The following is a 27,312-nucleotide window of genomic DNA, read 5'->3' as shown; positions in this document are numbered from 1 at the left end:
GACGCACGGAAGAGGTCGCTGCTGTTGTCATTTAGGAGCGCAACATTACAAAAAACGTACAATGGAAAATCTATACCCGAAAATTCCCCTGTATGCATGTCCGGACACTCAAGCTAATGTACTGCAATCAGAACCAAGATTTGTCACATAAATCAATTTCCGCAAACGATCAGAAAGATGATATTGTAACCTCACACGAAAGGTCAATTGAATATATTTTTCTTCATGGTAATGGATTAGTGAAGAGTATTTCCTTTTCATTTTCGCCACAGAACAGAAATGCATTTGACTTTAGGCAGTTACCATGAGTTTAAGATTCAACTTAAGTAAAATTATTATTTAAAAAAACATATAGCAATTAAAAAATATACATTTTATTGTCTCCTCCCATCAGTTTTCTTTATGATACAGTTAATGTAACTATTATAAGTGCACTAGGCTTTTTTTTTTTTTTTTTGGGCAAAATAGTGTAACGCTGAACTTGAAATTGTTAAACCTCCTCACTGTAGGAGCTGCCCTTAACTCTGCCCAAAGACATTCAGGAAGGCTAATTGGAGACTCTAAAATTTCCCATAGGTATGACTGTATGAGTGTGTGTGTGTGCAAATGGTGTGTGTGGGATAGATTGGTGGCCTGTCCAGGGTGCATTCCTGCCTCTCGCCCAATGCACACTGGGATAGGCTCCAGCACCCCCCTCGAACCTGCTCAGGATAAGCAGGTATAGATAATGGATGGATGGTTGGATTGGTGTTATAAAGCAAATTAGTGATGTCAACCATGAAGCTTGTATAAACCTGTGAGCATGTAGTTTAATGTCGGCTGATGTCCAGAGCTTTACTAATTATGAGATAGGTTTGTATTCATTCATCATTAACCTTGCCTTGCCTTTGTTTTCTCCAGTTTACAATACTGTTCAAAAATACACAAACTGCTGCTTTCTGATGTGCAACTCTCACGTAACACTAATGTGTAATCAAAGACAGAACAAGATGATGAAGCTGTTCTGTATATAATCTCTAACAAGCACCCTATTTTAGTGATTGTTTCCGTGACTCACATGCAGATGCACACGTTCCTACACTTCTGTTTTTATAGTTTCCTGCAATCAAGGCCACCTAAAATAGTTTCCACTCTACCTGGCAGGGCTTGTGATAGTTTGTCCTGTGGGATATGGCCACATGCCTCATCTAATGATAATATCTATTATCCCCAACAGGGGGCGACATATTCAAATGACATAATCCAGTTTGGCTTTTTTTTTTTTTTTTTTTACTGTTTAACATGGGCTTGTTTCTAGTTTAAAATGAATACTCTTTCCTTCAATATCACATGTTTAGCCAAGTACAAAAGCCTGAGGTTCAAAATAGCGATATTCTTTGGGAGACACTCTGGGATCAATACAAGATATGGCATAAATTATGAAAAGAGGGACAGTATGCATGGTCTATTAGATTATTCAGATCTGTAATTATGAGACAGAGAAAAGTCCAGTGTGCATAAAGATTTATTGTTAATCCAAGCTTTACAATTATTACAGAAAACATAGTATCATAATCCTTACTAAAATATATTAATACATCTGATTGTATAAATGAAGGTTTCATAAAGGAAAAGAACCACAGAGCAAAGCATATCTCAATTCGATTTCCCCATTTAAAAAAAATTATTCATAGTTAAAATACACCCATAGAACCACTTTAAACCTTGTTAAGAGGGCTGTTCGCATTTTAGTGAACACCTAAGGTTTTCAATTAACGCTTAGTGTGACAAGAATTACATGTAGGCCCATGTGTTTTTCCTGAACCTGTGACCTGGGAAATGATAACTGAATCATTAATGGAGCTCAGTAAGGAACTATAATGTGTTGATGGCTTAACATGCAGATTTATAAAGTCCCATATTGACCTATTGGTTAAAAAATAATAATCTGGGGGGAAAAAAGCACCAATAATATAAGAGGAACTGCAGGGTTCACAGAACTCAGAGGCTAGGGAATCAGTAACTGATGAGCACCTGGTCTAATACTAAGCTAAAGGACAAGTAAAGAAGCCTTACTTTGGACTGTCATGGAGAGTGTTCTCCAATGGTCTGCAAGGTCAAACAGCAGATCATCATGGGTAATGTATTTCAATAACCCCAGGTTTTTTTTTAGGCAACGCAACAAAAACATTAGGGTCACATTCACTTCCCAGCTCTGCCTTACACAGAGGATCACAGCTGACGTTCAGCAGCAGAATGTGGTTGTGATATATTTCAAAATATGAGTGATTGTGATAAAGGCAAAAGTTGATTACAAAAAAAGTCATTTCAACTGAAAGGCCAGGTTTCATTAACGACTGTGAGAAATTTTAAAACTAAGTGTTTCCTCAGGAATCACGTCCTGCTCTTCACTGGCCGGACACAAGTGATCTGTGTGCTTTGCTACCTAATTTTGTGCTTGTGCATCAAACCTGAAAGAAACTACTAAAGAAAAAACAAAACCCAATCCATTGAAAAGAAAACTAGACTGAAATTCTGGATAATAGATGTTACTTCAGTTATTAGTGTATTTTTGTGCCTATGCAAACTGCAGCACTGCTTTAAAGACTGGAAAGATTTAGGACTTTTAAGATTTTAAAGATTTAAGGCTTATAAGATTGGAAAGATTAATGACTTTTAAGATTTATCAGAGATTGCTCTAAAACCCTGTTAAATGTGTGCCCTTATACCGATGATCTACATTAAATGGCAAATGCACTAGAAAACACAAAGCATTTACACAAAGCATTTTTAGCAAAAGACTGAAGAAAACTGGACTGAAATAAGAGTTGCATATTCTGATGTGTATTCCACAGGTTACTAAATATCTGTTTACAGATATGATTCATACATGTCTACAGGATAAAAACATAAAAAAGAAAATATAGGTCATCAGTTTTTCCCTCCGAGACATTCCTTGTACAAGACTGCATTCTATATTCTGATCAAAATATTTCCATATGCTAATGTACAATGCAGACACAAAATATCGACAAAAAAAGAGGCACCATCGCCAAGTTAAAAATACAAGTTTTCTTCAACCTCTAAAAGCACTACATTAAAAAGTATTTTCTTATGCGAGTAGCAGAAGATCTTTACAATGGCCACTTGAGCTCAGCATTTTCCCTGAATATATTCTACACCTGCTTGTGCAAATAATCCTGCAGAGCTTTGTGCAACCCCAATGCAAGCTGCAGGCAGTTGGATAAGGCGGAGAGAGAAAGAGAGAGAGAGAGAGACACGTTATTGTTCTTTCAGAAACAAGGCAGAGCAGAACTCAAAGCTATTTTCATGTTTGTCAGTAGGAGTGAAGTGGGGGGGGGAGGTGGAGGTGGGTGGTCAGGTGGTTGTAGGGTGGGGGGCAGTAGACGCAGTCCTGGTGTAGAACGAGGGCAGCCATGACGACAGAGCAAAGGAAGAGAGGATGCTGGGATATGCTGGCAATGGGGGGGGGGGGGTGGGACTAGGGGGTGCCACACAAACAGGGGAGGGACATCCTGTCTCTTTTGGATCTGCGCAGTCGTCAGGCCAGTGGAGGTAGTCGCCTTCAGCTGCTGCCTAACTTGAACTGTAATTCAAAAAAGGGAAGGGAAGGCCAGGGGGGTCAGAGAGAAGGAGAGAGACATGATGGATAAACCTGGATTATTTTCACAGAAAGGTCTCAGCTTGAGGATTTGACAGTGGGGGTTGGGTGGAGGCTTGGCAGTGGGAGGTGCTTAGAACTGGGAGGAGCATTTAAGTTGAACAGTTGGAGGAGCTTAGCAGTGGGAGGGCCTTTTGAGTTTAACAGTAGGAGGAGCATTTAAGTTTAACAGTAGGAGGAGCTTAGCAGCAAGAGAAGCATTTTGGTTTAACAGTGGCAGGAGTTTAACAACTAGTACTGGGTATAACAATACGAGGAGCAGCAAGGTATTGGACATTTGATAGAATTCTCCCCATGTTTTATGTTACTGAGATAAACTGACAGCTAAAAACCCATAAAATACAATTAAACACTGCAAATAGCTGAATATGACTGTGCCAAAGCTGCTGTGTCAGTCATATGGGGTTCTGACGATGACTGTGCCCAACCTGATCTCTCCTGTGTCAGTCATACAGTGTTCTGATGATGACTGTGCTAAAGCTGATCTCTCCTGTGTCAGTCATACAGTGTTCTGATGATGACTGTGCTAAAGCTCATCTCTCCTGTGTCAGTCATACAGTGTTCTGATGATGACTGTGCTAAAGCTCATCTCTCCTGTGCCCGTCATACAGTGTTCTGATGATGACTGTGCTAAAGCTCATCTCTCCTGTGCCCGTCATACAGTGTTCTGATGATGACTGTGCTAAAGCTCATCTCTCCTGTGCCAGTCATACAGTGTTCTGATGATGACTGTGCTAAAGCTCATCTCTCCTGTGTCAGTCATACAGTGTTCTGATGATGACTGTGCTAAAGCTCATCTCTCCTGTGCCAGTCATACAGTGTTCTGATGATGACTGTGCTAAAGCTCATCTCTCCTGTGCCAGTCATACAGTGTTCTGATGATGACTGTGCTAAAGCTCATCTCTCCTGTGCCAGTCATACAGTGTTCTGATGATGACTGTGCTAAAGCTCATCTCTCCTGTGTCAGTCATACAGTGTTCTGATGATGACTGTGCTAAAGCTCATCTCTCCCGTGTCCGTCTTACCGGGTTCTTTGCTAGCAGGCTTGGTTTCTGTGGCAGCGTTGGTTTTTTAAAGACGGAAGGCTTGGCCGGTTTGGGGGAGGAAGGAGCTGGGGTGGCAAATCCGTTGCCGTCGGTTTCCTGATCGGCGGGAACGCCGGCCAGGTCGTAGTGCTTCCTCCTGAGCTCCCCGAGCCGAACGCGCTCGTTCTCCAGGTCAGACTCCAGCTCCAGCACCCGCACCTGCACAGAGAGAGGGAGAGAGGCTGCCAAAACAACCTCAACACATACAAACATATGTACATACATTCACACCCACACACACTGACACCGACAGGCATACACACACACACACACACACACACACACACACTGACACTGACACACACATACACACAGAAAGCTAAGCTCACTGACCTGTGACTCAATCTCCTCTTTCTTCAGCTTCATCAGGGACATTCCGGAAAAGTCCATGGTGTCTGCAGAGCAAGGAAAGAAGCAAGTGAGGCCTTCAGTTTCTCCTCGGCCAGTGGTAAGGCCCGAGCGCTGGAGGTGGGGGCCAGTGGCTGGAGGCAGGGGCCGGGGGATGGGGTAGGAGGCAGGGGCTGGGGTCCAGAGGCAAGAGGTGGGGACCAGTGGCTGGAGGCAGGGGCAGTGGTTGGGGGCCAGAGGGTGGGGTAGGAGGCAGGGTTTAGGGGCCAGGGGGTGGGGGTAGGAGGCAGTGGTTTGGGTAGGAGGCAGTGGTTGGGGGCCAGAGGGTGGGGTAGGAGGCAGGGGTTGGGGGCCAGGCGGTGGGGGTAGGAGGCAGGGGTTGGGGGCCAGGGGGTGGGGGTAGGAGGCAGGGGTTTGGGGTAAGAGGGCTCTCTTTTCCACATTATTCAAAGGCTGCCGCGCCCTCACCTTTCTCCTCAACCTGGTCCTGCCCGGTCCTGGTGGAGGCCACCACGTTGGCAGCCATCTCGTTAACACGACGGGAGGCCTGCTGCAGGGTCACCAGCCTCGTACTGCTGCGGTCGGCCTTCACCTGGAGGGAGGGAGAGGGGGAGGGAGGGGGAGGGGGGGAGAGGGAGAGAGGGAGGGGGGAGGGGGAGGGAGGGGGGAGGGAGAGAGGGAGGGTGAGAGGGAAGGAGAGGGAGAGGGGAGGGAGATGGTTAGGGGGGAGGGTGTAAGAGAGAGACATACAGGGGGAGAGAGAGAGGGAGAGGGAGGGGGGACGGGGGAGGGAGAGGGTGAGAGGGAGGGGGGAGGGAGAGAGGGGGAGAAAGGGAGAGAGAGAGAGAGGGGGGGGAGAGAGATGGTTAGGGGGGAGGGTGTAAGAGAGAGACATACAGGGGGAGAGGGAGAGGGACGGGGAGAGGGGGAGAGAGATGGGCAGAGAGAGAGGGGGGACAGAAGACAATAGAGTGTAAATACACCATCAGACCTCTATAAAGAGTGTACAGACAGCAGTGTGCTACAGTGGTTAGGAAGCTGTGCTTGCAGCGCCAAGGCTGCAACCTTAATTCCCAGGGGGGACATAAATGTTCAATCCTTGAACAAGGTACTTAACCCGCAATGCTTCCATAACTATCCCATTGTATAAAAGGATTGTGTGTGTGTAAGTTGCACACCTGCAGTATCCGCTAAATGCTTAAGGATGTAGAAAGACAAAGAGGAGAGGATGCTGGTGTTCCCCTGACCAAAATGTCTCCAATCTTTGTTTTTAAAATTTTATTTTTCCCCCAAATTTTATTAAGGCACTAGTTATTATCTTCACATAACTGATACACGTTTTCTCAATCAGCATTCAACAGTTTGGATTGTTTGGGAAATGAAACTTCTAGGGCTAGTGGGGATAAATCAGTAGAAACAGGTATGACTTGGGCTGAGGATGGGGATGGGGGTGGGGGGTGGGGGCTCTGTTGACATGGCGACCGGAGTAAAGATGGTTACCTTGGAGGCGGCGACCAGCTGAGCGGTGCTGGCAGCGATCTCGTGGGAGCAGACGATCAGCTCCTCGTACTTCCCGGTGTGCAGGACCACCTTATCGGCCGACTCGCTAGGAGGGGGGCAACGGAGAAGGGTCACAGGCGCCACTTGGGGTTTCGCTAACTTTACATTTTGCACATTCAGCTCATAGATTTCCCATCCAGAGCAACTTATACTGCTCACATTTTTTATGTACAATCTATTTATGCTGCAGCTTCGGAGTTAAACGTCCCGTTCCCTAACCACTATTTTACACTGATACCCATCTTTATTACATGAAAAAACAAGCTTATTTTTGCTACACCCACAGCTAGTAATTTACAAGCAGTATTTTATCCAATTTCAGAAACCAAGGCATTTTGAAGAGTTGTGCCTATAATACCTATAAGAAGTTGGACCAATGAAAATGAATTATATTTAAGCAATTAATTGGGCAAAGTCACAACGTAAGTTGAGGGTAACTAATGAAGCCCTGTCCGTCTGTCCATCCGTCCATCTGTCTGTCCCTCTGTCTGTCCAGACTTACACCATCTGAGTGGCACCCCATCCCACAGCCTTGGAGGCGGAGATCAGCCCCTCGGTCCAGCGAGAGTTCCTGGCGTAGAACTCCTTAATGGAGGCCGCACCCTGTGAAGAGAACGGGTGAGTCAGTACCACACACACAAGCCAGTGTAGCGCCAAGATCAGCTAGCATAGGGCTGGGATTAGCCAGCATAATGCCATGATCAGCCAGCGTAGCGCCGAGATCAGCCATCTTAAAGCCGAGATCAGTCAGTGTAGCAAAGCATAGTGGGGCCTAACTGCTCCATATGGCTCATCTGAGCCCAGTTCTGCTGGTCAGTGTGTTCCGCCACAGTCACTACTCACCCGTCCACCCTCTACAATCTCCTTCTGCAGGTCCTTGGAAGCAATCACCAGCAGGTGGATAGCCTATGAGCCAAGGGAGAGGCACACTGTTACAGAGCAAAGAACTGGCAGCAGATGATGCCACTGACCTCATCATCTCACTCAACAGAAGTGGCCACTGAATTATCACCACACTCAAACAGGAAGTGGCCACTGACCCCATCACCACACCCAACAGGAAGTGGGCACTGAACCAAATCTTACACCACAAATCAAAGTGGCAGTTATCTCACCTTCATGAGGTCAGTGCAGGAGAAGAGGATTCTGGAGGGAAAAAAGCAGACAAACGCAGTGAAACACAGAAAAGCACAAGAAACCATAGAGACAGAATTCAAGCGGGGGAAAAAAATCACACCTGCACCGTAAATGCATGTGTTGCACAACATGTTCTTCATTGATGCTGAGATTATTGTTTTTTTTTTTTACAAATAATACAGCTCTGAAGCCTGGGAAGGCATTCATAAAGCATTGCAGAGTAGGTGTGCTGATCTAGGATCAGATGTCCACTGGCCATATCCAAACCTTATCCATTATAAGCCAAACTACAGCACTGTTCCTAGATCAGCACTATAAATGTGTTACGAACATGGGTCCAGGGTTTTTTTAAATTTTTTAAAATTCTTTATAATGGCGTGCTCTACCACTAAGAACTGTAGTTTCTGAAAATCTTATGGTATTTATGATATCCTGCTTACAAAGTCAAGTGCACTCATGTAAACAGACCTGCGTCAAATATGTATTTGCTTTGGATTCAAATACTTTTCTGTGCTCTTGCCTGGTGTAATTGAGCCTGCGAATATGACCAGAAGGCGAGGTTTGCATGTTTTGAGAGTATTTGATTGGTTTCAATACACCAGACAAGATCAGTAAAGTGTAGAAAAGAATTTGAATCCAAAACAAACACGTATCACCCAGGTCTGCATGTAACGATACTGTACAGGCCCACAGCCACCTGATATCTCTCTAACAGAATCAGCAGTTTCCTCATACAAAGGTAGAAGACTACATTACAAATTATCTAGTGGAACGACACAACTGATAATGAAAGCTGCAATCACGAGGGTCAGATGATGCTTTGGCTCTGCACTCCTGATTGATTTCTCCCATTTTTATTCTTTCAAAACCATAACACAGTGTGTTAGTGCTGCCAGTGAGATGCATTAGCCTGAATAAATGCTGAGAATGCACACCATTCATGGAAGCCACATTACGCTCTGATTTATGTAAAGCAAAAGACAGACTGACTCAGTACTGCATTTGTGAACAGGAACACAGGTATTGTAACAGAGACATTTAAAAATATTTTTACACTCGACTTCTGAATATCCCTCCTCGAGAGACCATGATCAGTGAAAAAGTTCTAAAATAATCAACCTGACTAGTCACCTCAACACCTTCCTGGCTACTGTACACACCTAGAAGCAATTCTGACCTCCTCGGGATCGACTATTTGTTTAAATGGTTATCGACTGATTGCTTGACCAAAGAAACTTCCGAACCAATCGTCTAGTTAGCAATGATGGCTAATTAGCATAGCATTCCAGCCATTGGTCCTCAGTGTGCTGCTCACCTCTCATTGACCTCCAGTTTGACCCCACTGGTGTCCCTCCTGGCTTGGTTCATCATTTCCTGTTGGTAAAAAAAAAACATACATGTAAACATAAAGGATACGGGATTACGGAGAAACCACATACATATATAAGCTCAAGAAGAAGAAGAATGTAAAAAGAAGCTAACATGCAACAATGATGAGAACAGGCCATGCAGGTAACCAGGGCATCTATTTGACTTACAATAAAGCCATACGACCAACAACAAAGGCAAAGAGCTAATGATTATATGCCAAAAACAATTTAATAAAGTCTATATTTTAATTCAAGGAGATCATGACCATTGTTGAATATATTATAGGCATGAATGTACTGTAATTATGCAGAACGTTCATGGTATGTATGTTGTATAAACCCTGTATCTCTCAGGACAGCTGTGTCCAGTGCTACTGGAGAAGAGGCATAGGGCTCCTGTTTCAGCCCAGCACTAAAACACCTAAATGAACCCATCAGCTGATCTGTGCCTGTAATTACAGGCGGGGGAAACAAGCTCTTACATCGATTCTCCGCACGGCCTCCTCGATGGCCGCCGACGTGGCCGCCATCTCCTTGTCCACCATGTCTCCCAGCTCGTCCTGCCGGATGTCCGACCCCTTGGGCCTGAGGTCCTGTGTGGGGGACGGAGACCTGTCAGTCATGGCCGCTGTCATGGCAACCAAGGAACCCTCTACTCTTCCCACTGGAATCTTTTTTAGAGCTGTGTGAGTCTGCCAACACTGCATTTGCTGTACGACCCCCACCCCCAACCCCCGCTGCCGCCACCCTCATCAATGTTAGTTTACTTTCACTATAAAAATTCTACCTGACCCTGATGCATTTAGCTCATATTTTCTTTACATCATCGACATTGTGCACGTGCTGGTTCGGACAGCGTGTCACTAATGATGGCTTCACCTCTCTCTGGCACTGACATATGCATCTACTGTATCACTGCTTAAAGACAGCGCGGATCACAGCTTTCTCACTGGTTGTCACGAGGACCACGGATCACCTGCAGCTCACCTGACACCACCACCTGAGATCACGTGAGGTCACCTGACACCACCACCTGAGATCACGTGAGGTCACCTGACACCACCACCTGAGATCACGTGAGGTCACCTGACACCACCTGAGGTCACGCGGGGTCACCCGAGATCACCTCTGCTACATACAAACCCCAGCCTGTCTCTTTTTTTGGACGGTAAAGACGTGCAAAAGCCACCTTAGGAGAGCGGAGACCCTGGGCCCGGGGGACCCTCACCTGGGCCAGCTGCAGGATCTTCTGGATGATGGTGCGGGTGGCAGCCGGGCTGGCCCTTTGCAGGGAGGGCTTGGACTTCAGCTCCTGCAGGAACTGCAGCGATTCCGTGCCACAGCCTCTGCAGTTATCCGTCAGGCCTGGAAGAAGAGGAAGGGTCGGGAGGAGGAGGAGGAGGAAGAGGAGGAGGGGAGGAGGAGCAGGGATATTTATTTTTAAGGGCATACATGGATATTTCTGACATAGTGTGGCTTTAAGTGTGAAATCAGCCTTTAATAGATAAGAAGTCTAATTAGGAGCAATTAGTATCTAATTAAGAACAAGTAGAGCTTGTTACTATGGTTGGAACAGAAAGCAGCATACACAGTCCCCAGCATCCCCAGGATCAGGGCTGAGAAACACAGCTTTGGAAACAGAGAGGGTGGAAGGAGCGCAGGAGTTCAGTATCTGGTACGCCTATAGAATATATGAGGAGAAAAGCTGCTTTATGCTAGACAGAGTGGCTGGCACAGCATCAAGCTGCTGCCCCAGGGGCTGCTGGGAGATCAGCAGGAGTGTGTGCGGAGTTAGCGTTGGCGGGGGCACTCACGGTCGGCGTGGTCGGTGGGTGCCATGTGGGCGGTGGCGCTACCGTTGACGATGGTGTCAGCGGCCAGATGGGAGAACTGGGTAATGGCCCGCAGGAGCCCACTGGCGTCTAGGGGCGAGACAGGAAGTGAGCGGGGGGGGGGGGGGGGGGGGGGGAATCACATCCTGTCACACGCCATCACTTACCGTCGCTCACCAACACCACACCACCACAGGCCACCACCAGGGGTCACAGAACCTCTAAATCATTGGGGTCCAAAATTTACAGGCCCAATGCCCACTTACTGACCAAACTGATTTTCTGTGGCCCCATCTGTGTTTCTGTAACCGGACATGAACTCAAGAATGAACCGAATGTGTCTTTATAGCATGTGCCCACATAACTGGACGTACTCAGTAACTTGTGCAGTGCAGGTAATATCTCAGGTTTGGGGTTTAAGGTGTTTAGGGAATGTGGAGTGGAGTGTGTAGGGTTTAGGGTATGTAGGTGGCAGACAGTGTTTGGAGTGTAGGGTGTAGGGTTTAGGGTATGTAGGTGGCAGACAGTGTTTGGAGTGTAGGGTGTAGGGTTTAGGGTATGTAGGTGGCAGACAGTGTTTGGAGAGTAGGGTTTAGGGCAGTAAACTGAGGATAGTCAGCAAACCTTTCATGTTCCTTAGGTAGTCATTATGGCCTTGCTTCACCTTGTCGATAGAGCCAAGAGCAGCTTCTGCCCTGCTTACAAGGTAATCTAGAGAGAGAGAAAGAGATAAAGAAAAAGAGAGAGAGAAAGAAAGAGAGAAAGAGAACAAGAAGGCAGATTAAATTGTGGCAGCAAATAAAACAGCTCAAACATCCTGGATTACCCAGCCTTCTGTTCACACACAACAAAGAAATTTCTGGAACAGAACCTGGATTACCCACCTTCCTGCTCACACACCACAAAGAAACTTCTGGAACAGAACCTGGATTACCCACCTTCCTGCTCACACACCACAAAGAAACTTCTGGAACAGAACCTGGATTACCCAGCTTTCTGCTCACACACCACAAAGAAACTTCTGGAACAGCAACGTGACTGGAACTGAGCGGTGCCGGAGGTGAGAGAAGGGCTGAGATGGGCGGGGTTACCTGGAGAGCTGGTGCAGCGCAGGTGTAGGGGGTCGTCCAGTTTGGCCACCGCGTCCTGGATGATGTTCTCTGCCTCGGTCACAGTGCCCTGCAGCAGGAAGAACTGGTCCTCCAGGAGCTGCTGCTCCAGCTGCTCCTCCCGGCTCAGCTGCGCAGACAAACATACAAAAACCTGATCAGCTGCGCATACACATCCACACACACACACATCTCATCAGCTGAGCAGACACACATACACACACGCATCTCATCATTATGACTGTCTGTGCGTCTGGCTCCAACCCAGACTTTACAGAACTTAGTCTACTGGGAAATATGAAACGAGCAAGAAACGACAGCACTGAGGGGGGAAGACAGAGAGAGAGAGAATTAAAGAGAGACAGAGAGAGGGAATGAGAGAGGGGGAAAGAGCAAGAGACAGCGAGAGAGCTTCATTGACAGGGTCTATATGTGACAGTGTTGTGCTGTTGTGCTGTCTGTCAAACATGCAAACTTTTTTTTCCCAGTGGTAATAAATGATGTTTGTAAGACACTGATATCATATCTGCTAAACTATGATGTTATGCTTGTAAGACAGTGATGTCAAATTTATGAGACTGTGATAACATGCTTGTAAGAATAGTGATGTCAAATCTATGGGACCGTGACATCATGTTTGTAAGAATAGTGATGTCAAATCTATGGGACCGTGACATCATGTTTGTAAGAATAGTGATGTCAAATCTATGGGACCGTGACATCATGTTTGGAAGAACAGTGATTGTCAAATCTATGGGACCGTGACATCATATTTGTAAGAATAGTAATGTAAATCTATGAGACTGTGACATCATGTTTATGAGACGGCGCTGTAGACAGGCCCCTCACCTTGTCCTTCAGCTTGCTCTGCAGCTCGTCCATCTCTTTGGCGCTCCTCTCTCTCTCCTGCTGCAGGGACGACTGCTGCAGCTGTGCAGACTGGCGCAGGGTAGAAAGCTCCGCCTCCTTCTCATTCACGGCACGCAACAGCGCCTCCTTCTGGCCCTGCAGCCCCAGCAATTCGCTGTTCAGCTTCTCCCCCGACTGTAACACATAGGCGCGCGCACACACACACACACACACACACACACGCGCACACGCACAGAGTTCACATTAAAGCGGTAGGTTCTGCAGCGTATCAAATATAACGCAAATTTCAACAAATCAAGTGAAGTAATAATTCTATGTCTGGTACTTCTTTTGGAAATTTCAAGGACCTTTTTATTAATGCAATCTCTCCGATAAAAACAGTGACACAGGACTGTGGCCTGCACCCACACACACAGACACACAAGGCCTTATATCGCGATCAAAAAAGGAGCGGTCACAGCTGTACCGTCCCATTACATCACCCATCCGTGGTACAAACACGACTTGAGCCGCAGGGGCTTCGCCAACGAGCTCGCTTTAAAAAACCACCGACGCCACGAGGTCCGCCATTTCACCGCCCGACTGAACAGGCACACTGCCGAAAGGCTGCACTGGTATCCCACACATGTAGGAAAAGCTGCCGTGTGGTGAGCGTCCCGGCACAAAATGGCGACCGTGCAGCACCCAGGTGGGTGACTACACATTGGTGGTGGTCAAGGTGAGTTTACCCCTGATCACTGTAAAGCACTTTGAGCATCAGGAAATATATTTCCATGTATCTCTTGAATTGTGGGTGGCAGTGTAGTACACTAGGAACTGGGCTTGTAACCTAAAGGTGATCGGTTCAATTCCTGGGTTGGACACTGCTATCGTACCCTTGAGCAAGGTACTTGCTTCAGTGTATATCCAGCTCTATAAATGGATGCTATATAAAATAAATATATAAATAACTAAATAAGTTGTGTAAGTTGCTCTGTCTGCTAAATGCCTGTAATGCATTTAGTGTCTGCTAAATTATCCTGCGCAAAGGGCTGGTATCAGAGAACTGGATAAACACCGGCTTTAGACATCCAAAGTGGTGGAGAGGATGCTGGCCATCGCATCTGGTGCCAGCGCTGGCGAACTGCTAATTCTCCTGCACAACCGCGCGCCCACACAGGGAAGAGATCCCTTCCACAGAGATATCATGTGGCACGCAGCCTCACAAAATATGCACAGACCCAACCGCAACGCACCAGCTCACACGCTGGAAATCAAAAGGCTCCTTCATGAGCACGATGTGCGAGGAGGACCCGCAATCATGGAGCCATCGCTGCTTAAACGAAATGTGAGAAAAGCACAGCGTGTCTCTCCAACACCTTCTAGACCGTCCAACATCATCAAACATCGCCTACGGACGTTTTCGGGCAGTTTGTTTAGCCGTGCTGTGGAAAGAGCGAGCGGTCTGCTCTGAAAGCCTTAGCATTACAGTAGCATTAGTGAGACGTATTCTCTATAGGCTGTACTTTACTTTAACCCTACTCCAGTGGGAGAGCAAGAATACCATTACAGGTGCAGCGAAGGTTGCTCCCACTCATGACATTAATGCTCTAACATCCCAAAGGCACTGTGAGATGTGGTATATGCCCTTTTCAATATCAGGATAGCTGCATTTAAATTCATTATGTGAGCTGTGAATCATTGACTTACCTCACCCAATCAAAATGATTTTGCTGTCTACCGCAAAACACAATGATTGGTTGGAAACCGTGAGTCACTAATAGCATTCGGCGGCTCCTCCACTTCCTGCCGATTCCCCTGGGCCCTCAGGGGCCCCACTCTTTGTGACTTTGGGAGGGGGGGGGGGGGGGGGCTGGAGGTAGGTTGGGGGTGGCGGGAGGCCAGGACTAACAAACCTGCTCATTGGTCTGCAGGGAGGTCTGTGTCCGCAGAAGCTCCACCCTCTTCTCCTCCAGCTCCCGCCTCAGCTTGTCCATTTCAAACTTCTGCTCTTCCAGCTGCGCAGGGAGAAAGCAGAGAATCACTGCACATTAAACAAGACCTTCCTCTTCCTCATCTCAAAACACACCCCCACACTCTGGCTGTCCACTTGAGTGAAGCAGGCGCCAGCTTGTGTGGGAGAGGGACTGCAAGCAGCACAGAAAATAAAATTAAATAAAATAAAACTGTAACACTTCACCTGAACTTGTTGACACATGACATAACAGCTATCATAAGATAGCATAACATTTGATCTCAGTTCATGTCAAATACTTTTATCGGTAAGTGTTATGATGGTAACGTATGTTGTAACATTAACCAATAAAAGCTTTATGTCATTTGACATAAACTGACATCATCTGTCATGCCATCTTATGACAGCTGTTATAACACATGTAAGACAGTGTTATGTCAGCCTTGTGTCAAAGGGTTCATGTAGTGTTATCAATAACATAAAATTCAGCGTTTGTAATTCCTCCCCCACCCCGCTCCCCCCCCTCTTCAGGCAGCGTTTGGAGAGCAGAAGAGGAGGAGGACAGGCGGGTCAGTTGGGGGGGGGGGGTACCTTTATGTCGGCATCCTGCTTGACGCGGTCGACCTCGAAGGCCAGCTGCTGCTTGGTCCGGGCGACTTCCTCCTGCGTCTGCTGGCTGACCGTCAGCATCTTCACTGTGTCGGCACTCTGACCACGAAGCGAACGCACACTTAGTTTCAGCAGAACGAGTCAAAAACGTTCACAAACGTCAAACTGAATTCATTGAGTTCAGGTCAGGCCACTTTTTTCCTGAATTTGAGGGAAGTGAAGTGAAGTTTTGGCGCCCGACCCGACTGTGCAGGAGAGTTACGGAGCGCGACAGAAGTGACGGAACGTGATGGAGGTGACGGAGAGGGTGTGAAGCTGGGATAGGACCGGTAGTGGTTACCTTACGGAGCAGCTCGGCGTGGCTGGAGACTAGCTCAGCATGCTTCTCCTTCAGCTTGGTGTAGCGTAGTTCAGAGTCCTGAGCCCTCCCTGCAGATGAGGAGGGGGGGGGGGGGTGGTCAGCTGATCTCTACTGAAGGTGTTTCACTCGCTTCTGTTATCTTACCTCTCTAGTATACACATCACACTGCTGCGCTACGCTAAATCATGCGCAAATGCAAACACACCTGTTTACACAGCAAACCAGGCTTAGGGATTGCCAGCCAAACCTATGCAACATGCAGCACGACATCAGACCCATTTGCTACTTAAAACACTACATACTCCTTTCTACCTTCTCCACCTGCTGTGGCACTGAATGTTGTAGTGTAATGCACTGACTGCTACTATTGACTGTTTTATCGATAACTTGGCTTGGTCTTGGCGCCTGGCCTGAACTTTTGTAAGTCACTCTAGATAACAGCGTCTGCTAAATGTAAATACAAGTGTCTGAGCAACAGAGCTGTAGCTGTGGTTTGAGTGAGTGAGAAAGGGTCAGTGTGAGATCTGGAGAGAACTGCTGTCTAGGCCACTGTCAGTATCCATGTGAGTGTCAGCTGGTGTTAGCTGGTCTCTATGAGTCAGTCTCAGTGCCTGTGTATGCAAGTCAGTGTTTGTGAGGTGGTCCCAGCGGGTCAGTCTAAGCATTTACGGGGTGGTCCCAGTGTATCAGTCTAACGGTTTGTGGGGCAGTCTCAGTGGGTCAGTCACAGTATTTGTGGAGTGGTCTAAGAGGGTCAGTCAGTGTGTTAGTTGCTGGGTCAGTCTCAGTGGATAAGTCTCAGTGGCTGTATGGTGGTCGCAGTGGATAAGTCTCAGTGGCTGTATGGTGGTCTCAGTGGATAAGTCTCAGTGGCTGTGGGTCAGTCTCAGTGGATAAGTCTCAGTGGCTGTGGGTCAGTCTCAGTGGGTCAGGCTCAGTGGCTGTACGGTGGTCTCAGTGGCTGTGGGTCAGTCTCAGTGGATAAGTCTCAGTGGCTGTGGGTCAGTCTCAGTGGCTAAGTCTCAGTGGCTGTATGGTAGTCTCAGTGGCTGTGGGTCAGTCTCAGTGGATAAGTCTCAGTGGCTGTGGGTCAGTCTCAGTGGCTAAGTCTCAGTGGCTGTATGGTAGTCTCAGTGGCTGTGGGTCAGTCTCAGTGGATAAGTCTCAGTGGCTGTGGGTCAGTCTCAGTGGGTCAGGCTCAGTGGCTGTACGGTGGTCTCAGTGGCTGTGGGTCAGTCTCAGTGGATAAGTCTCAGTGGCTGTGGGTCAGTCTCAGTGGCTAAGTCTCAGTGGCTGTATGGTAGTCTCAGTGGCTGTGGGTCAGTCTCAGTGGTTCAGGCTCAGTGGCTGTACGGTCAGGCAGGCACACTCACTCTCTGCCTCCATGAAGGAGAACTGTGCGTTCTCATTCTCAGCGCTGTGCCTCCTTAGGGTCTCCAGTTCCATGCGCAGCTGCTCATTCTCCACCAGGGTGCGCTGTTTCTGTGCCCGCTGCTCCTCCAGCTCTGCCTCCAGGCTGTTGATCTGGGACTTCAGCTGTGTGATGTAGCGCTGGGCCTGGAATGAAGGGGACAATAGGTGGTCAAAGATGTTTCTCTGTCTCACTCTCTCTCCCACACACACACACACACACATGCACACAGAGAAACATGGGCACAAATGCACATCCACAGATAAGCACAAACACACACATACATACACATCAGCACTTCAACAGCATTCAGCAATGCATGTCTGCTCTGCGGGTCACGACAACAAGTTGGCAAACATTGTACAGACATAACAGTTAGAAAAGAAAAAAAATGCTGTTTCTCTCTACCTCGCCTTTGATCCTCTCCAACTCCGCCTTCAGAAGTTCAATCTCCTGCTTCAGGCTCTCTATCTGCAAGTCCCTGTGAATGAGAAACACTCAGCCACGGCAGTGATGTCACAGTACCATTTGGAATGAAAAAAACACTCAACCGCAGCAGTTATGTCACAGTACCCCAGTTTGGAATAAAAAAGTCAACCACATCAGTGATGTCACAATATCCCAGTTCGAAATGAAAAACAGTCAACCACATCAGTGATGTCACAGTACCCCAGTTTGAAATTAAAAAAGTCAACCACATCAATGATGTAACAATATCCCAGTTTGGAATAAAAAAAACAACCACAGCAGTCATGTCACAGTACCCCAGTTTGAAATGCCCAATATTTTATCACTGTTTGTTGCTGCAACCTTCTGTATGGATTTGGGAGAGCACAGACAAGCATGATTTCATACAAAAGGTCCTAAATGAAGAGTTTGCTGCTTCTGTAGCCTGTTTGAGAACCTTCTTTATGCTGAAGGTGAGTCTACACTGAATTTATAAGGTATAAAAACTGTGTATCCAGAATAATCTTAGTATTCAGTTACACCTTCTTTGGTTTTTCACTTCAGTGCACATAATCGGACATAGGAAAAACTTGCATTCCCTTCCTTTTTAAGCCAAACAGTTAAAACTAAATATATGGAGCATTGCTAGGATATGAACAGTGGACAGGACAATCTGCAGTTTTAAATGCTTTTTAAAATTTACAATCAGTTACTGCCAGGTCAGATCATTACATTTGTATTACATTCAAGCACTGAGAAAATGCCCTTATCATATTTTACATTTTACTTATTTTACATACAGTCCATTTAAACAGTTGGATATTTGCAGAATATTTCAGGTTATTCCAGGCCACAATGGCAGTGCCCCACCCAAATAAAACCTCAGCACATTTCCTCAAACATTCTACTGCACTGCCACGCAAACAATTATGAAACATTGAAATAAGTTGATTTATGTAATGTTTGTACTATTACATAATTATGTTCCAATACAAGAATAAAAAAAACTGGAAAGCTTACTTGGGGTCGAATCCTCCATTTGGGGGCCCGAAGGCCTGATCAAATATATCAAGCTGCCAGAACACAGAGACAGAGAGAAATGCACGATTCATTTAAAGCCATTTCTGGTTTGGCGTTGTTCATTATAAAATCAGTTTGCAGCTAAAAGAAATGGGTCTCCATATATATCTGTTGTCGAGGTGGGCCGCTGCCATGGCGACTGCATCTATCAAGTTTACCATGGAGCATGCGCAAGCCAAAAATTGATGCGGACTTTAGTGTGGAGAGAAAACCTTGCGGGTGCAGCGCATAAAACGGTCCGCAGCAGCGTGCGCTCAGTCAGCCGGGGGCGGGTGCATTCGCTGCAGACTCACCTGCGGCTGCGGCGGCGGCTGCTGCTGCTGCATCTGGAACTGCGTGTGATACTGCGGCGTCTCGCCGACCTCCACCAGCGGCTCGCCGCCGTCCTCGTCGTCCGGCAGCTCCTCGTCCGGGATCACCACCACCGGCTTCACGTGCTCCGCCAGCGCCGACGCCCGCAGGAAGTTGGGCGGGGACTGCGCGAGCGGCAGCGCCGACGCGGGACCAACACAGGGAGGGAAAATAACAGAGAGGAGAGCGAGTGACCGAGTGAGTCGGTGACTCGGTGAGTGACCGAGCGAACGACTCAGTGCGAGTGAGTGAGTCGGTGACTCGGTGAGTGACCGAGCGAACGACTCAGTGCGAGTGAGTGAGTCAGTACGTGAGGAAGCATTTGGTCATTTGGCAAGTGAGTGAGTGACGGAGGGAATGAGCCAGTATGTGAATGAGTGAGTTGGTGGGTGAATGCATGAGTGAATGAGAGTGAATGAGTGCGTGAGTGAGTGAGTGAGTGAACGAGTGACTGAGTGAATGCAAGTACCTGTGGCTTAGGCTCTTAGGTGGGAGTATTTGATGAAACAGCCTTGCCTGTGCCAACCCTCCCCCCATCCTCCCCCACCCTCCCCAATCCCCACTCTCCCCAATCCCGGCCCCCTCTCTCCCACCCCCTCCCTCCCGCCCCCTCCCCACCCCTCCCAGCACAGCCGCTGTTTCCCATGGCTTACGTCAGGCAGCTTAGGGATCTGAATGAGCCGTTTGAAGTACATCATGTCTCTGGCTCTGTTGAAGAAGCCCTTCAGGCTGAAAGACAAGAGGACAGTGATGTCAGGAGCCTTTTTTACATTTTCACTGTAAATTTTTCACTTTATGCAAATACGGCTCTTTATGGACGTCCCCTGGGGTGGGAAAGACCAGGAAACAAACAGTGCCCATTAAAGCCCTACTAGAGGCGGATCGTCTCTGGAGCCTCTCAATCTTTCCCCAAATCTGGGGGGCGCCAGAGCCGTGGCACGGTGACAGCTGGCTCCGGGACAGAGGCCACACTGTGTGACAACGCTCTTTAATCTTTTAATGGGCCCTGCCTTCGCAAAGATGCTAACTGAGTCGGTGCTGGGTTTCTTTACAGAAAGTGGTCTCACAACAGGTGGTATCTGGATTGGCCCAACCCAACATCAAATCATTATTTAAATACTTAAGGCACCAGTAACAGCTCCTGTAGATTACTAACAATTTTTAAATGAAACCTCTACTTTCACCAATATTGATTACAAAATTCATCTTCCGTATTTAATAATAGAAAAAAGAATACATTTTATTTATAAAAAGGTTTTCCCACACTCAAAACATGAATAAGATAACAAGAGCAAAGCAATAAATATAAAATAAAAATAAATAAAGACAAGGACAATATTGTGTACAATATGTTTATATAGTTGGGCTGGTAAAATTTTTTGTTTGGAGAAGTGTTTTCATATTTTAACTGGACTCTTGAGAGTTTAATTGTTTGAAGTACATATCCAACTGTAGTTTAACACTGGTACCCACCAATGGCATTCAACACACGAGTGGTGTTGATCAGCATGAATCCACCCCCCAACCCTTCCCCCCTTACCTGTGGAACTGGTCATGGAATCGGTCCCTGTGTCCCTGCAGGGTGTCAGCTGGCAAACCTGCAGCGCAAACCCCAGACTGAGAAGCCATCTCACTCACATCACAAATGCAACACAGAACCAGCCCATATTAACATCAGCAGCCCTGAAGATTTATAGGAACACAAGCCATTTATGGGAAGAGGCAGGTATGGGTGGGAGGGGTAGATAGGGACAGGGGTGGGGCAGATGGGGACAGGGGTGGGGTAGATGGGGACACAGGTGGGGCAGAATCACTCACAGGCGTGCAGTTTGAAGAGCAGCTTGACGGTGAAGTGGTAGAGGTGGCTGCAGTCCTGGATGACCTGGATGAGTGGGGACAGGCGGCACTGCCCTGACGTGGTGGTGGAGATGGCGATGGAGGTGTTCAGCTGCCGGATCACTTCAAGAAGAGGAAGAAAAGGGCATCAGGGCCCATGTTCACAAAGCATTTAACAGAAGGGTCAGGCCAATCTACAATCAGGTTTCCTCTTTCCAAATCTGGACCTTATCCATTAAAGACAAAATTGCTCCCAGATCAGCAGTCCTACTCGGAGATGCAATGAGTGCCCGAGCAAACTCCACCCCACTGTGTGTGCTCTGATTGGGCCCTGGCCAAACTCCACCCCACTTTGTGCGTTCTGATTGGTCCCTTGTCAAACTCCACCTCACTTAATGCAATTTGATTAGACAGGCTAGCACTAGCCACAGAAGGCTCTGAAAATTTGTTGGTATTAAATGTTCACTGAAATAACATTACCAACATCAGGGGTGAATCATCTTGTATCTCTAGCGGTTGACAAGCTTTTAACATTTTAGCTTTTGGCCAGACAGACTCAGTATATGACTGAGTGTGTCTGCCAGTTTGCTGTGTTAAGCAATCTTGCTCACACTGGTAATGCGTCTCAGCTGGAGGGCAAGTAGTTTGACTCCCTGGCTCCTTGCAGTCATAATGATAAAGTATGAATCTGCACAGACATCAGACCTGGGTCAAAAGCACATCGGAAATACTGCAGATGACCGAGAATCAGACCTGGGTCAAATATGTATTTGTTTTGGATTCAAATACTTTTCTCTGCTTTACTAATGTTGTCTGGTGTATTGGAACCAATGAAATACTCTCAAAAAGTGCATACCCGCCTTCTGGTCATATTGGCTGGCTCAATTACACCAGGCAAGATCAATAGGGCACAGAAAAGTATTTGAATCCAAAACAAATACGCATTTGTCCCAGGTCTGCCGAGAATTGTCAACATGTTGCCAACTGAAACCGTCAAAAGAAAGAACTTTTCCCAGACGGTTGGTAAAGATAAAAGCTTATTTTCACATTGTCAGTTATGTGTTGAGTTCTTACTGATATGGAGAGGGTTAAAGTGAAGAGTTATACTTTGTGAATAAGGTGTGCACTGGGCTGAGGCTCGAGGTGAAGGACACTCACCTGTCTCAGCCAGCTTCAGTTCCGCATCCATGTAATCCAGCACCTCCACGGTTATCTGGAATCTGCCAGAGGGAAGCAAAAGGACCCTTAGATAAACAATATGGTCTTAAAGAAGAAGTGTACTTAGATATTCACTCTAAACTGCAGAGTCGTAAAGCAGGAAAACACACTGGCTAAGCAGTCTGCATACCTTGTTTGCAAGGTTTTAATTGGCTGTTGACCGCCGGGCCCTAAGGCCCTTCAGGACGGGAGTTTTATATCATGGGTGTAGCCATTTGGTACACATCAAATGCTCTTCCAAATGCATGGATTTCGAATCGGCCCCCCGCTAATTTATGCTCCCAACTTGAGGTGGGAGGGCTCTCATAGAGGGGGTGGGGGGGTGGGGGGTATAGTAAATGCACTCACACATTGTTGATGTCCGTCCCAGCGACGCGCTCCAGCACTTCATCAGAAGCCTCGAGGTTGGCCCGGATCTCTGTGTGCTGAAATGGAGAGGGGGGGATGCTGGTGAGGGCCAGGCCACCGACTAACACACGTCAGACCCACTAAACTCATTCACTGGACTGATCTTTTGGGCCTTGCAATTTCACCATCAATATTCTCTGGAAGATTCTCGTTCAGAAAGGGGCCTAATTCCTGATCAAGGATGCTACTTTTCCTTGGTTTATCCAGGAAATACCGATTTCCAGATCCTAAATGTTTCGACCAGATGCAGAGGACTTGGGTATGTCATGAGCACACACATCAAGATGCTTTGCAGCTCGGACAGCTGGTAGAGGGAATGTTAAGCAATGAAGCCAGATACTAGTGGCCCCAAAGACATTTGGGGTATGGAAATCAGTATTTCTTAATTAATTTAATTAATCAGGGGAAAAAATATAAAAATCAGAAAAATGGACAATCCTGCATCATACAAGCAAAGTCACCTTCCACACTGCTATGCTTTGGTTAGGAAGTTGAACATCAACAAATTCATTGTAATGAAGATGTCTGAAGATGTCTGTTTCTCCTTTTTTATTCTTTTTAAACAGTATTTAACTGAAAAGCAGAATAATAAGTGGAACGTGGAGGCTGATCTAATGAATAACCTCAAAGGAATTTTTGCTGAAGGACCTGCTATGATGGAGTGCACTTCTATACTGTACTGCTCAGAGAGCATAGTTTATCACCAGCTGCTGCAGCGCTCGGGGTGATGGACCCCTCCTCACCTTCAGGTGGAAATCCATTTTGGTGCAAAGGAGTCTGGAGTACAGGGCAACCAACTGTCCGTAGCGGTCGTGGAGATTTCCCTGGATAGGGGCAGAACAAGAACGGAGCGAGTCTCACTCAGAATTTAAAATGCCTTGGTGCCCACACACTTGACAATTTACATGTTGACAAAACAGTACATTTGTTCAGCTATCATCAGTGCTCTTTATATGGTTGTGTGAAGGATCTTTCCACAAGGACAAATCTTCTGTAGTTTGTTCCTTGCAAAATATCCTGAACGGCCCGTGCCTTAGAGGGCTGAAGAACAGGTGGGGTTCTGGGCAACTGTGTCATCACAAGCGTTCATGTCCATGATTGGCAGATAGCATTTCGATCAGGGAAGCACAACTCAATTTCTGGAGGACTGGTGTGTTTGCTGATTTTGGTTCCAACTATTTGTTCTGACTTGCATTTAGAAACAGCTGTTACAGCAGCGCTGGCTCACACTCGTATTGAACATGTCCAGTCTGCAGATGTAATTCACGACTTAATAAAAAATGCGAAGTAAATCGTTAAAAATCAAAGTTGGCATGAAATCATGCAACAGACTGGTCTTCGTTGTGCAAACTGATGAGCCAAGATAGGGGGGTCATACTGCCTTGTTCTGAAGGGCCACAGTGTCTGCAGGCTTAACTCCAGCCCTGGAGGGCCGCAGTGTCTGCTGATTTAACTCCAGTCCTAGAGGGCTGCAGTGTCTGCAGGTTTAACTCCAGTCCTGGAGGGCCGCAGTGTCTGCTGGTTTAACTCCAGTCCTGGAGGGCCGCAGTGTCTGCTGGTTTAACTCCAGTCCTGGAGGGCCGCAGCGTCAGCAGGTCTTTTTGTTTTCCTTTCAGCCAGTAGCCAAGTTTGGCCTCAAGATGTGTGGAGCCCTTAGCCAATCAATATCTTATATTAGCCACTTTGGCACTGAAACACAACAAAAACCAGAAGACACCATGGTACTCCAGGTGTCTTACACCCTTGACCAAGATGGGCCAGAATGGCCTGTTCTCTTCATGAAGTGCTGGATTTGTTCTGTTCTTACCCACAGCTGTCCGATCTCCTTCACATTGCTGCTGTGTCTCGCGCAGTCCTGCAGGGTCTGAGAGACAGAAGCACAGCCAATCAGGGTAATTCGCCGGCATCTCCACACAAACGCCAATCAGCCCTCACACGACAGGCACAACAGACACATATCTAACAGCAGCCTGGATACACTGCGAGGAGGAAGAGGAAGGTGATGAAGAGGGGTCCCTGCTGCACTGTGATGAGGAAGAGGGGTCTCTGCTGCACTGTGGTGAGGAGGAAGAGGGTGAGGACAAAGGAGTCCCTGTTACACTGTGCTGAGGATGAGGAAGGTGAGGAAAAGAGGTCTCCGCTGCACTGTGATGAGGGAGGAAGAGGATGGTGAGGAAGAGGGGTCTCCGCTGCAGTGATGAGGGAGGAAGAGGAGGGTAAGGAAGAGAGGTCTCTGCTGCACTGTGATGAGGGAGGAAGAGGAGGGCTAGGAAGAGGCACTCACGTTGTGGTGTCCATCGCGCAGCAGCTTGTGCAGCACGTGGCAGAACTTCCAGCTGAGGATGGGGCTGCTGGCCAGCGGGAGCCCCTGGGCGTAGGACCAGAAGGTGAAGGCGCCCTTCTCCCGGTGCGTCCCCAGGATGATCCCTGCAGGGTCGTCAAGGAGCCCAAACACAGAACGCACCGCTGCTCCTCCCTTACTGTCTCTCACCACACACACACACACACACACACACACACTCGCTTTTCCCTTACTGTCCTTCACCTCACACAAACACACAGACAGACACACACACACACACACCCACCCACCCACTTCTCCCTTACTGTCTCTCACCTCACACACGCACACAGACACACCCCTGCTTCTCCCTTACTGCCTCCCACCTCACACACACACCCCCGCTTCTCCCTTACTGTCTCTCGCCTCACACACACACCCCTGCTTTTCCCTTACTGTCTCTCACCTCACACGCACAGACTCACACGCGCGTGTGCGCACACACTCACACATGCACGGACACACACACGCACACACATTTTCTCTCATACACACAATCAATAAAATGATGCTACTTGGTAAATGGTAAATGGACTGCATTTATATAGCGCTTTTAACCAAAGCGCTTTACAATTGATGCCTCGCATTCACCAGAGCAATTAGGGGTTAGGTGTCTTGCATCAGGGACACTTCGACATGCCCAGGGCAGGGGATTGAACCGGCAACCCTCCGACTGCTAGACAACCGCTCTTACCCCCTGAGCTATGTTGCCCCTACTTTTCTTGATTGAACTGCTTACCTGTACAAAACAGTGTATAGAGTAAATATAAAGGTAAATATAGATATACTGTACATAATAAGTAATAAGAAATGTTTACTATGCTATAAAAAACATTTGAAAATAAAGAACTAGAAAGCGCACACCATCAGGTCTGTACAGTCAATGTTCCATTGCACTTTGACTAATAAAGTTTACTTCAACCACCATGTAACTAAAACTAATTTAATAATTCCTTCTTTTCTCATTTCCTGAAAAGCTGTCTTGCTGGAGGCTTATTGTATTATTTCTGAGGGTTTACTGTACACCAGGATGCTAAGTGAAACAGAAGGCCCTACGGCGCGCGCACGCGGCTGCGCTAGCGTGTGCAAGGATACTGCGGACGTGCTTCTCCTTCACTGGCGCCTCTGTGCCGTTGATGGCTTTGCTGATGCTGCTGAGCTGTAGTGGAGAGGAGGAGGAAGAGGCATCGGGTCAATAAGGCGTCCTCCAAATTCTGTACCCAGTGTCCCCGGAGCATTTCCCAAGTATGCCATAAAAGTTCGCCGAGTGCTCCTCGATCATTTCTGGAGCATTCCCCAAACATTCCCAAAGTATTCCCTGAGCATTCCCTAGACATTCCTCAAGAGTTTCCTGAGCATATCCAGAGCATTCCCCCAAGCATTTCTTCCCAAAACATTCCCCAAAAGTTTTCCAAGCGTTTCTGGAGTACTCTCCAAGCATTCCTTGCATGTTCCCTGAGAATTCCCTAAATTTCCCTCGGGATTAATAAAGTACCTATCTATTTAAATATTCCCCAAGAGTTTCCTGTGAATTTCCAGAGCATTCCCCAAGTGCTCCCTAAAAATTCCCTAGAGTAATCTCAAGCATTCATGGAGCACTCCCTGGATACTCTCACAGCAGGGGTGAAAGCATCCATTACTGGAGCATCAGTGTGAAAATGCAAGTTTTAATTTCCATTATTTACACCCTGGCTCAATGAGCTAATCAGCTGTATAACCACCTCTGACATGACATATGGGAGCACAGCTCAGCAAATGTAAATGAAGCTAAAATGTAAGTTCATTTAAACGGTTGGGCAAATCAAATTCAGAGCAGAAGCCTGCCTTTGTCACAGCACTTTCTGTACTGAGAAGTCTGTGACCCTCACTGCTGCCCCCTGTCTGAATAAAAATGTTAAAATGGAAGGAGGGCAGACTGCTCCTTTTCCAGAAAGTGATATGCCCCCTTCCTCCCGCACAGGGCAGAACCTCACACAGGCAGATTAATCAGATACACCCCCCTCCCCCCCTTGGATTCAGAAACTAGAACACCAAAACAAATCACTATAACATCAAACCAAAATATAGCCGCAACCGGCGATTCCGGGGTTCAAGCCAACACGGACTGTTAGAAGGCGAAAGCTGCGAAGTGCAATAAGAACTAGTCAGAATCAGAGTAATTAGTCAAGTCCATTTATACATACAAGGACTTTGACTTGACACACTATGTTCATTCTCAATGAATGAATGAAAGGGTTTAATTGCACAACAAACTAACAGTAGCATAGGACCATCATCATCATCATGTCATACAAGAACTTATTTTACTGGTACACTCGAGGTGC

General features: G+C 47.1%; 1 protein-coding gene across 1 annotated transcript in view; it reads right to left on the bottom strand.

Moving 5' to 3' along the window:
* Positions 1-1,488: 1,488 nt before the first annotated feature.
* Positions 1,489-27,312, bottom strand: part of LOC118212518 (huntingtin-interacting protein 1-related protein-like) — a 37,068-nt gene continuing 11,244 nt past the window's right edge. Inside the window, exons 2-32 of the mRNA XM_035390450.1 lie at positions 26,084-26,147; positions 24,932-25,074; positions 24,455-24,511; positions 23,391-23,471; positions 22,588-22,664; positions 22,180-22,241; positions 21,004-21,144; positions 20,726-20,783; positions 19,839-19,914; positions 19,128-19,310; positions 18,775-18,827; positions 17,716-17,788; positions 17,270-17,453; positions 15,876-15,964; positions 15,518-15,634; positions 14,868-14,969; positions 12,952-13,146; positions 12,085-12,232; positions 11,618-11,704; positions 10,976-11,083; positions 10,390-10,526; positions 9,644-9,754; positions 9,107-9,165; positions 7,770-7,800; positions 7,498-7,560; positions 7,157-7,257; positions 6,595-6,700; positions 5,563-5,686; positions 5,080-5,141; positions 4,687-4,905; positions 1,489-3,586 (exon numbers count right to left, since the gene is read on the bottom strand). Of these exons, the coding sequence (XP_035246341.1) occupies positions 3,566-3,586; positions 4,687-4,905; positions 5,080-5,141; positions 5,563-5,686; positions 6,595-6,700; positions 7,157-7,257; positions 7,498-7,560; positions 7,770-7,800; positions 9,107-9,165; positions 9,644-9,754; positions 10,390-10,526; positions 10,976-11,083; positions 11,618-11,704; positions 12,085-12,232; positions 12,952-13,146; positions 14,868-14,969; positions 15,518-15,634; positions 15,876-15,964; positions 17,270-17,453; positions 17,716-17,788; positions 18,775-18,827; positions 19,128-19,310; positions 19,839-19,914; positions 20,726-20,783; positions 21,004-21,144; positions 22,180-22,241; positions 22,588-22,664; positions 23,391-23,471; positions 24,455-24,511; positions 24,932-25,074; positions 26,084-26,147 (3,132 nt within the window). The 3' untranslated portion in view covers positions 1,489-3,565. The remainder of the gene's footprint in view (positions 3,587-4,686; positions 4,906-5,079; positions 5,142-5,562; positions 5,687-6,594; positions 6,701-7,156; positions 7,258-7,497; positions 7,561-7,769; positions 7,801-9,106; positions 9,166-9,643; positions 9,755-10,389; positions 10,527-10,975; positions 11,084-11,617; positions 11,705-12,084; positions 12,233-12,951; positions 13,147-14,867; positions 14,970-15,517; positions 15,635-15,875; positions 15,965-17,269; positions 17,454-17,715; positions 17,789-18,774; positions 18,828-19,127; positions 19,311-19,838; positions 19,915-20,725; positions 20,784-21,003; positions 21,145-22,179; positions 22,242-22,587; positions 22,665-23,390; positions 23,472-24,454; positions 24,512-24,931; positions 25,075-26,083; positions 26,148-27,312) is intronic.

Source organism: Anguilla anguilla, chromosome 14 (genome assembly GCF_013347855.1).
Source record: "Anguilla anguilla isolate fAngAng1 chromosome 14, fAngAng1.pri, whole genome shotgun sequence".
NCBI classification, from domain to species: domain Eukaryota; kingdom Metazoa; phylum Chordata; class Actinopteri; order Anguilliformes; family Anguillidae; genus Anguilla; species Anguilla anguilla.
This window is presented reverse-complemented; position numbering and strand designations above follow the sequence as displayed.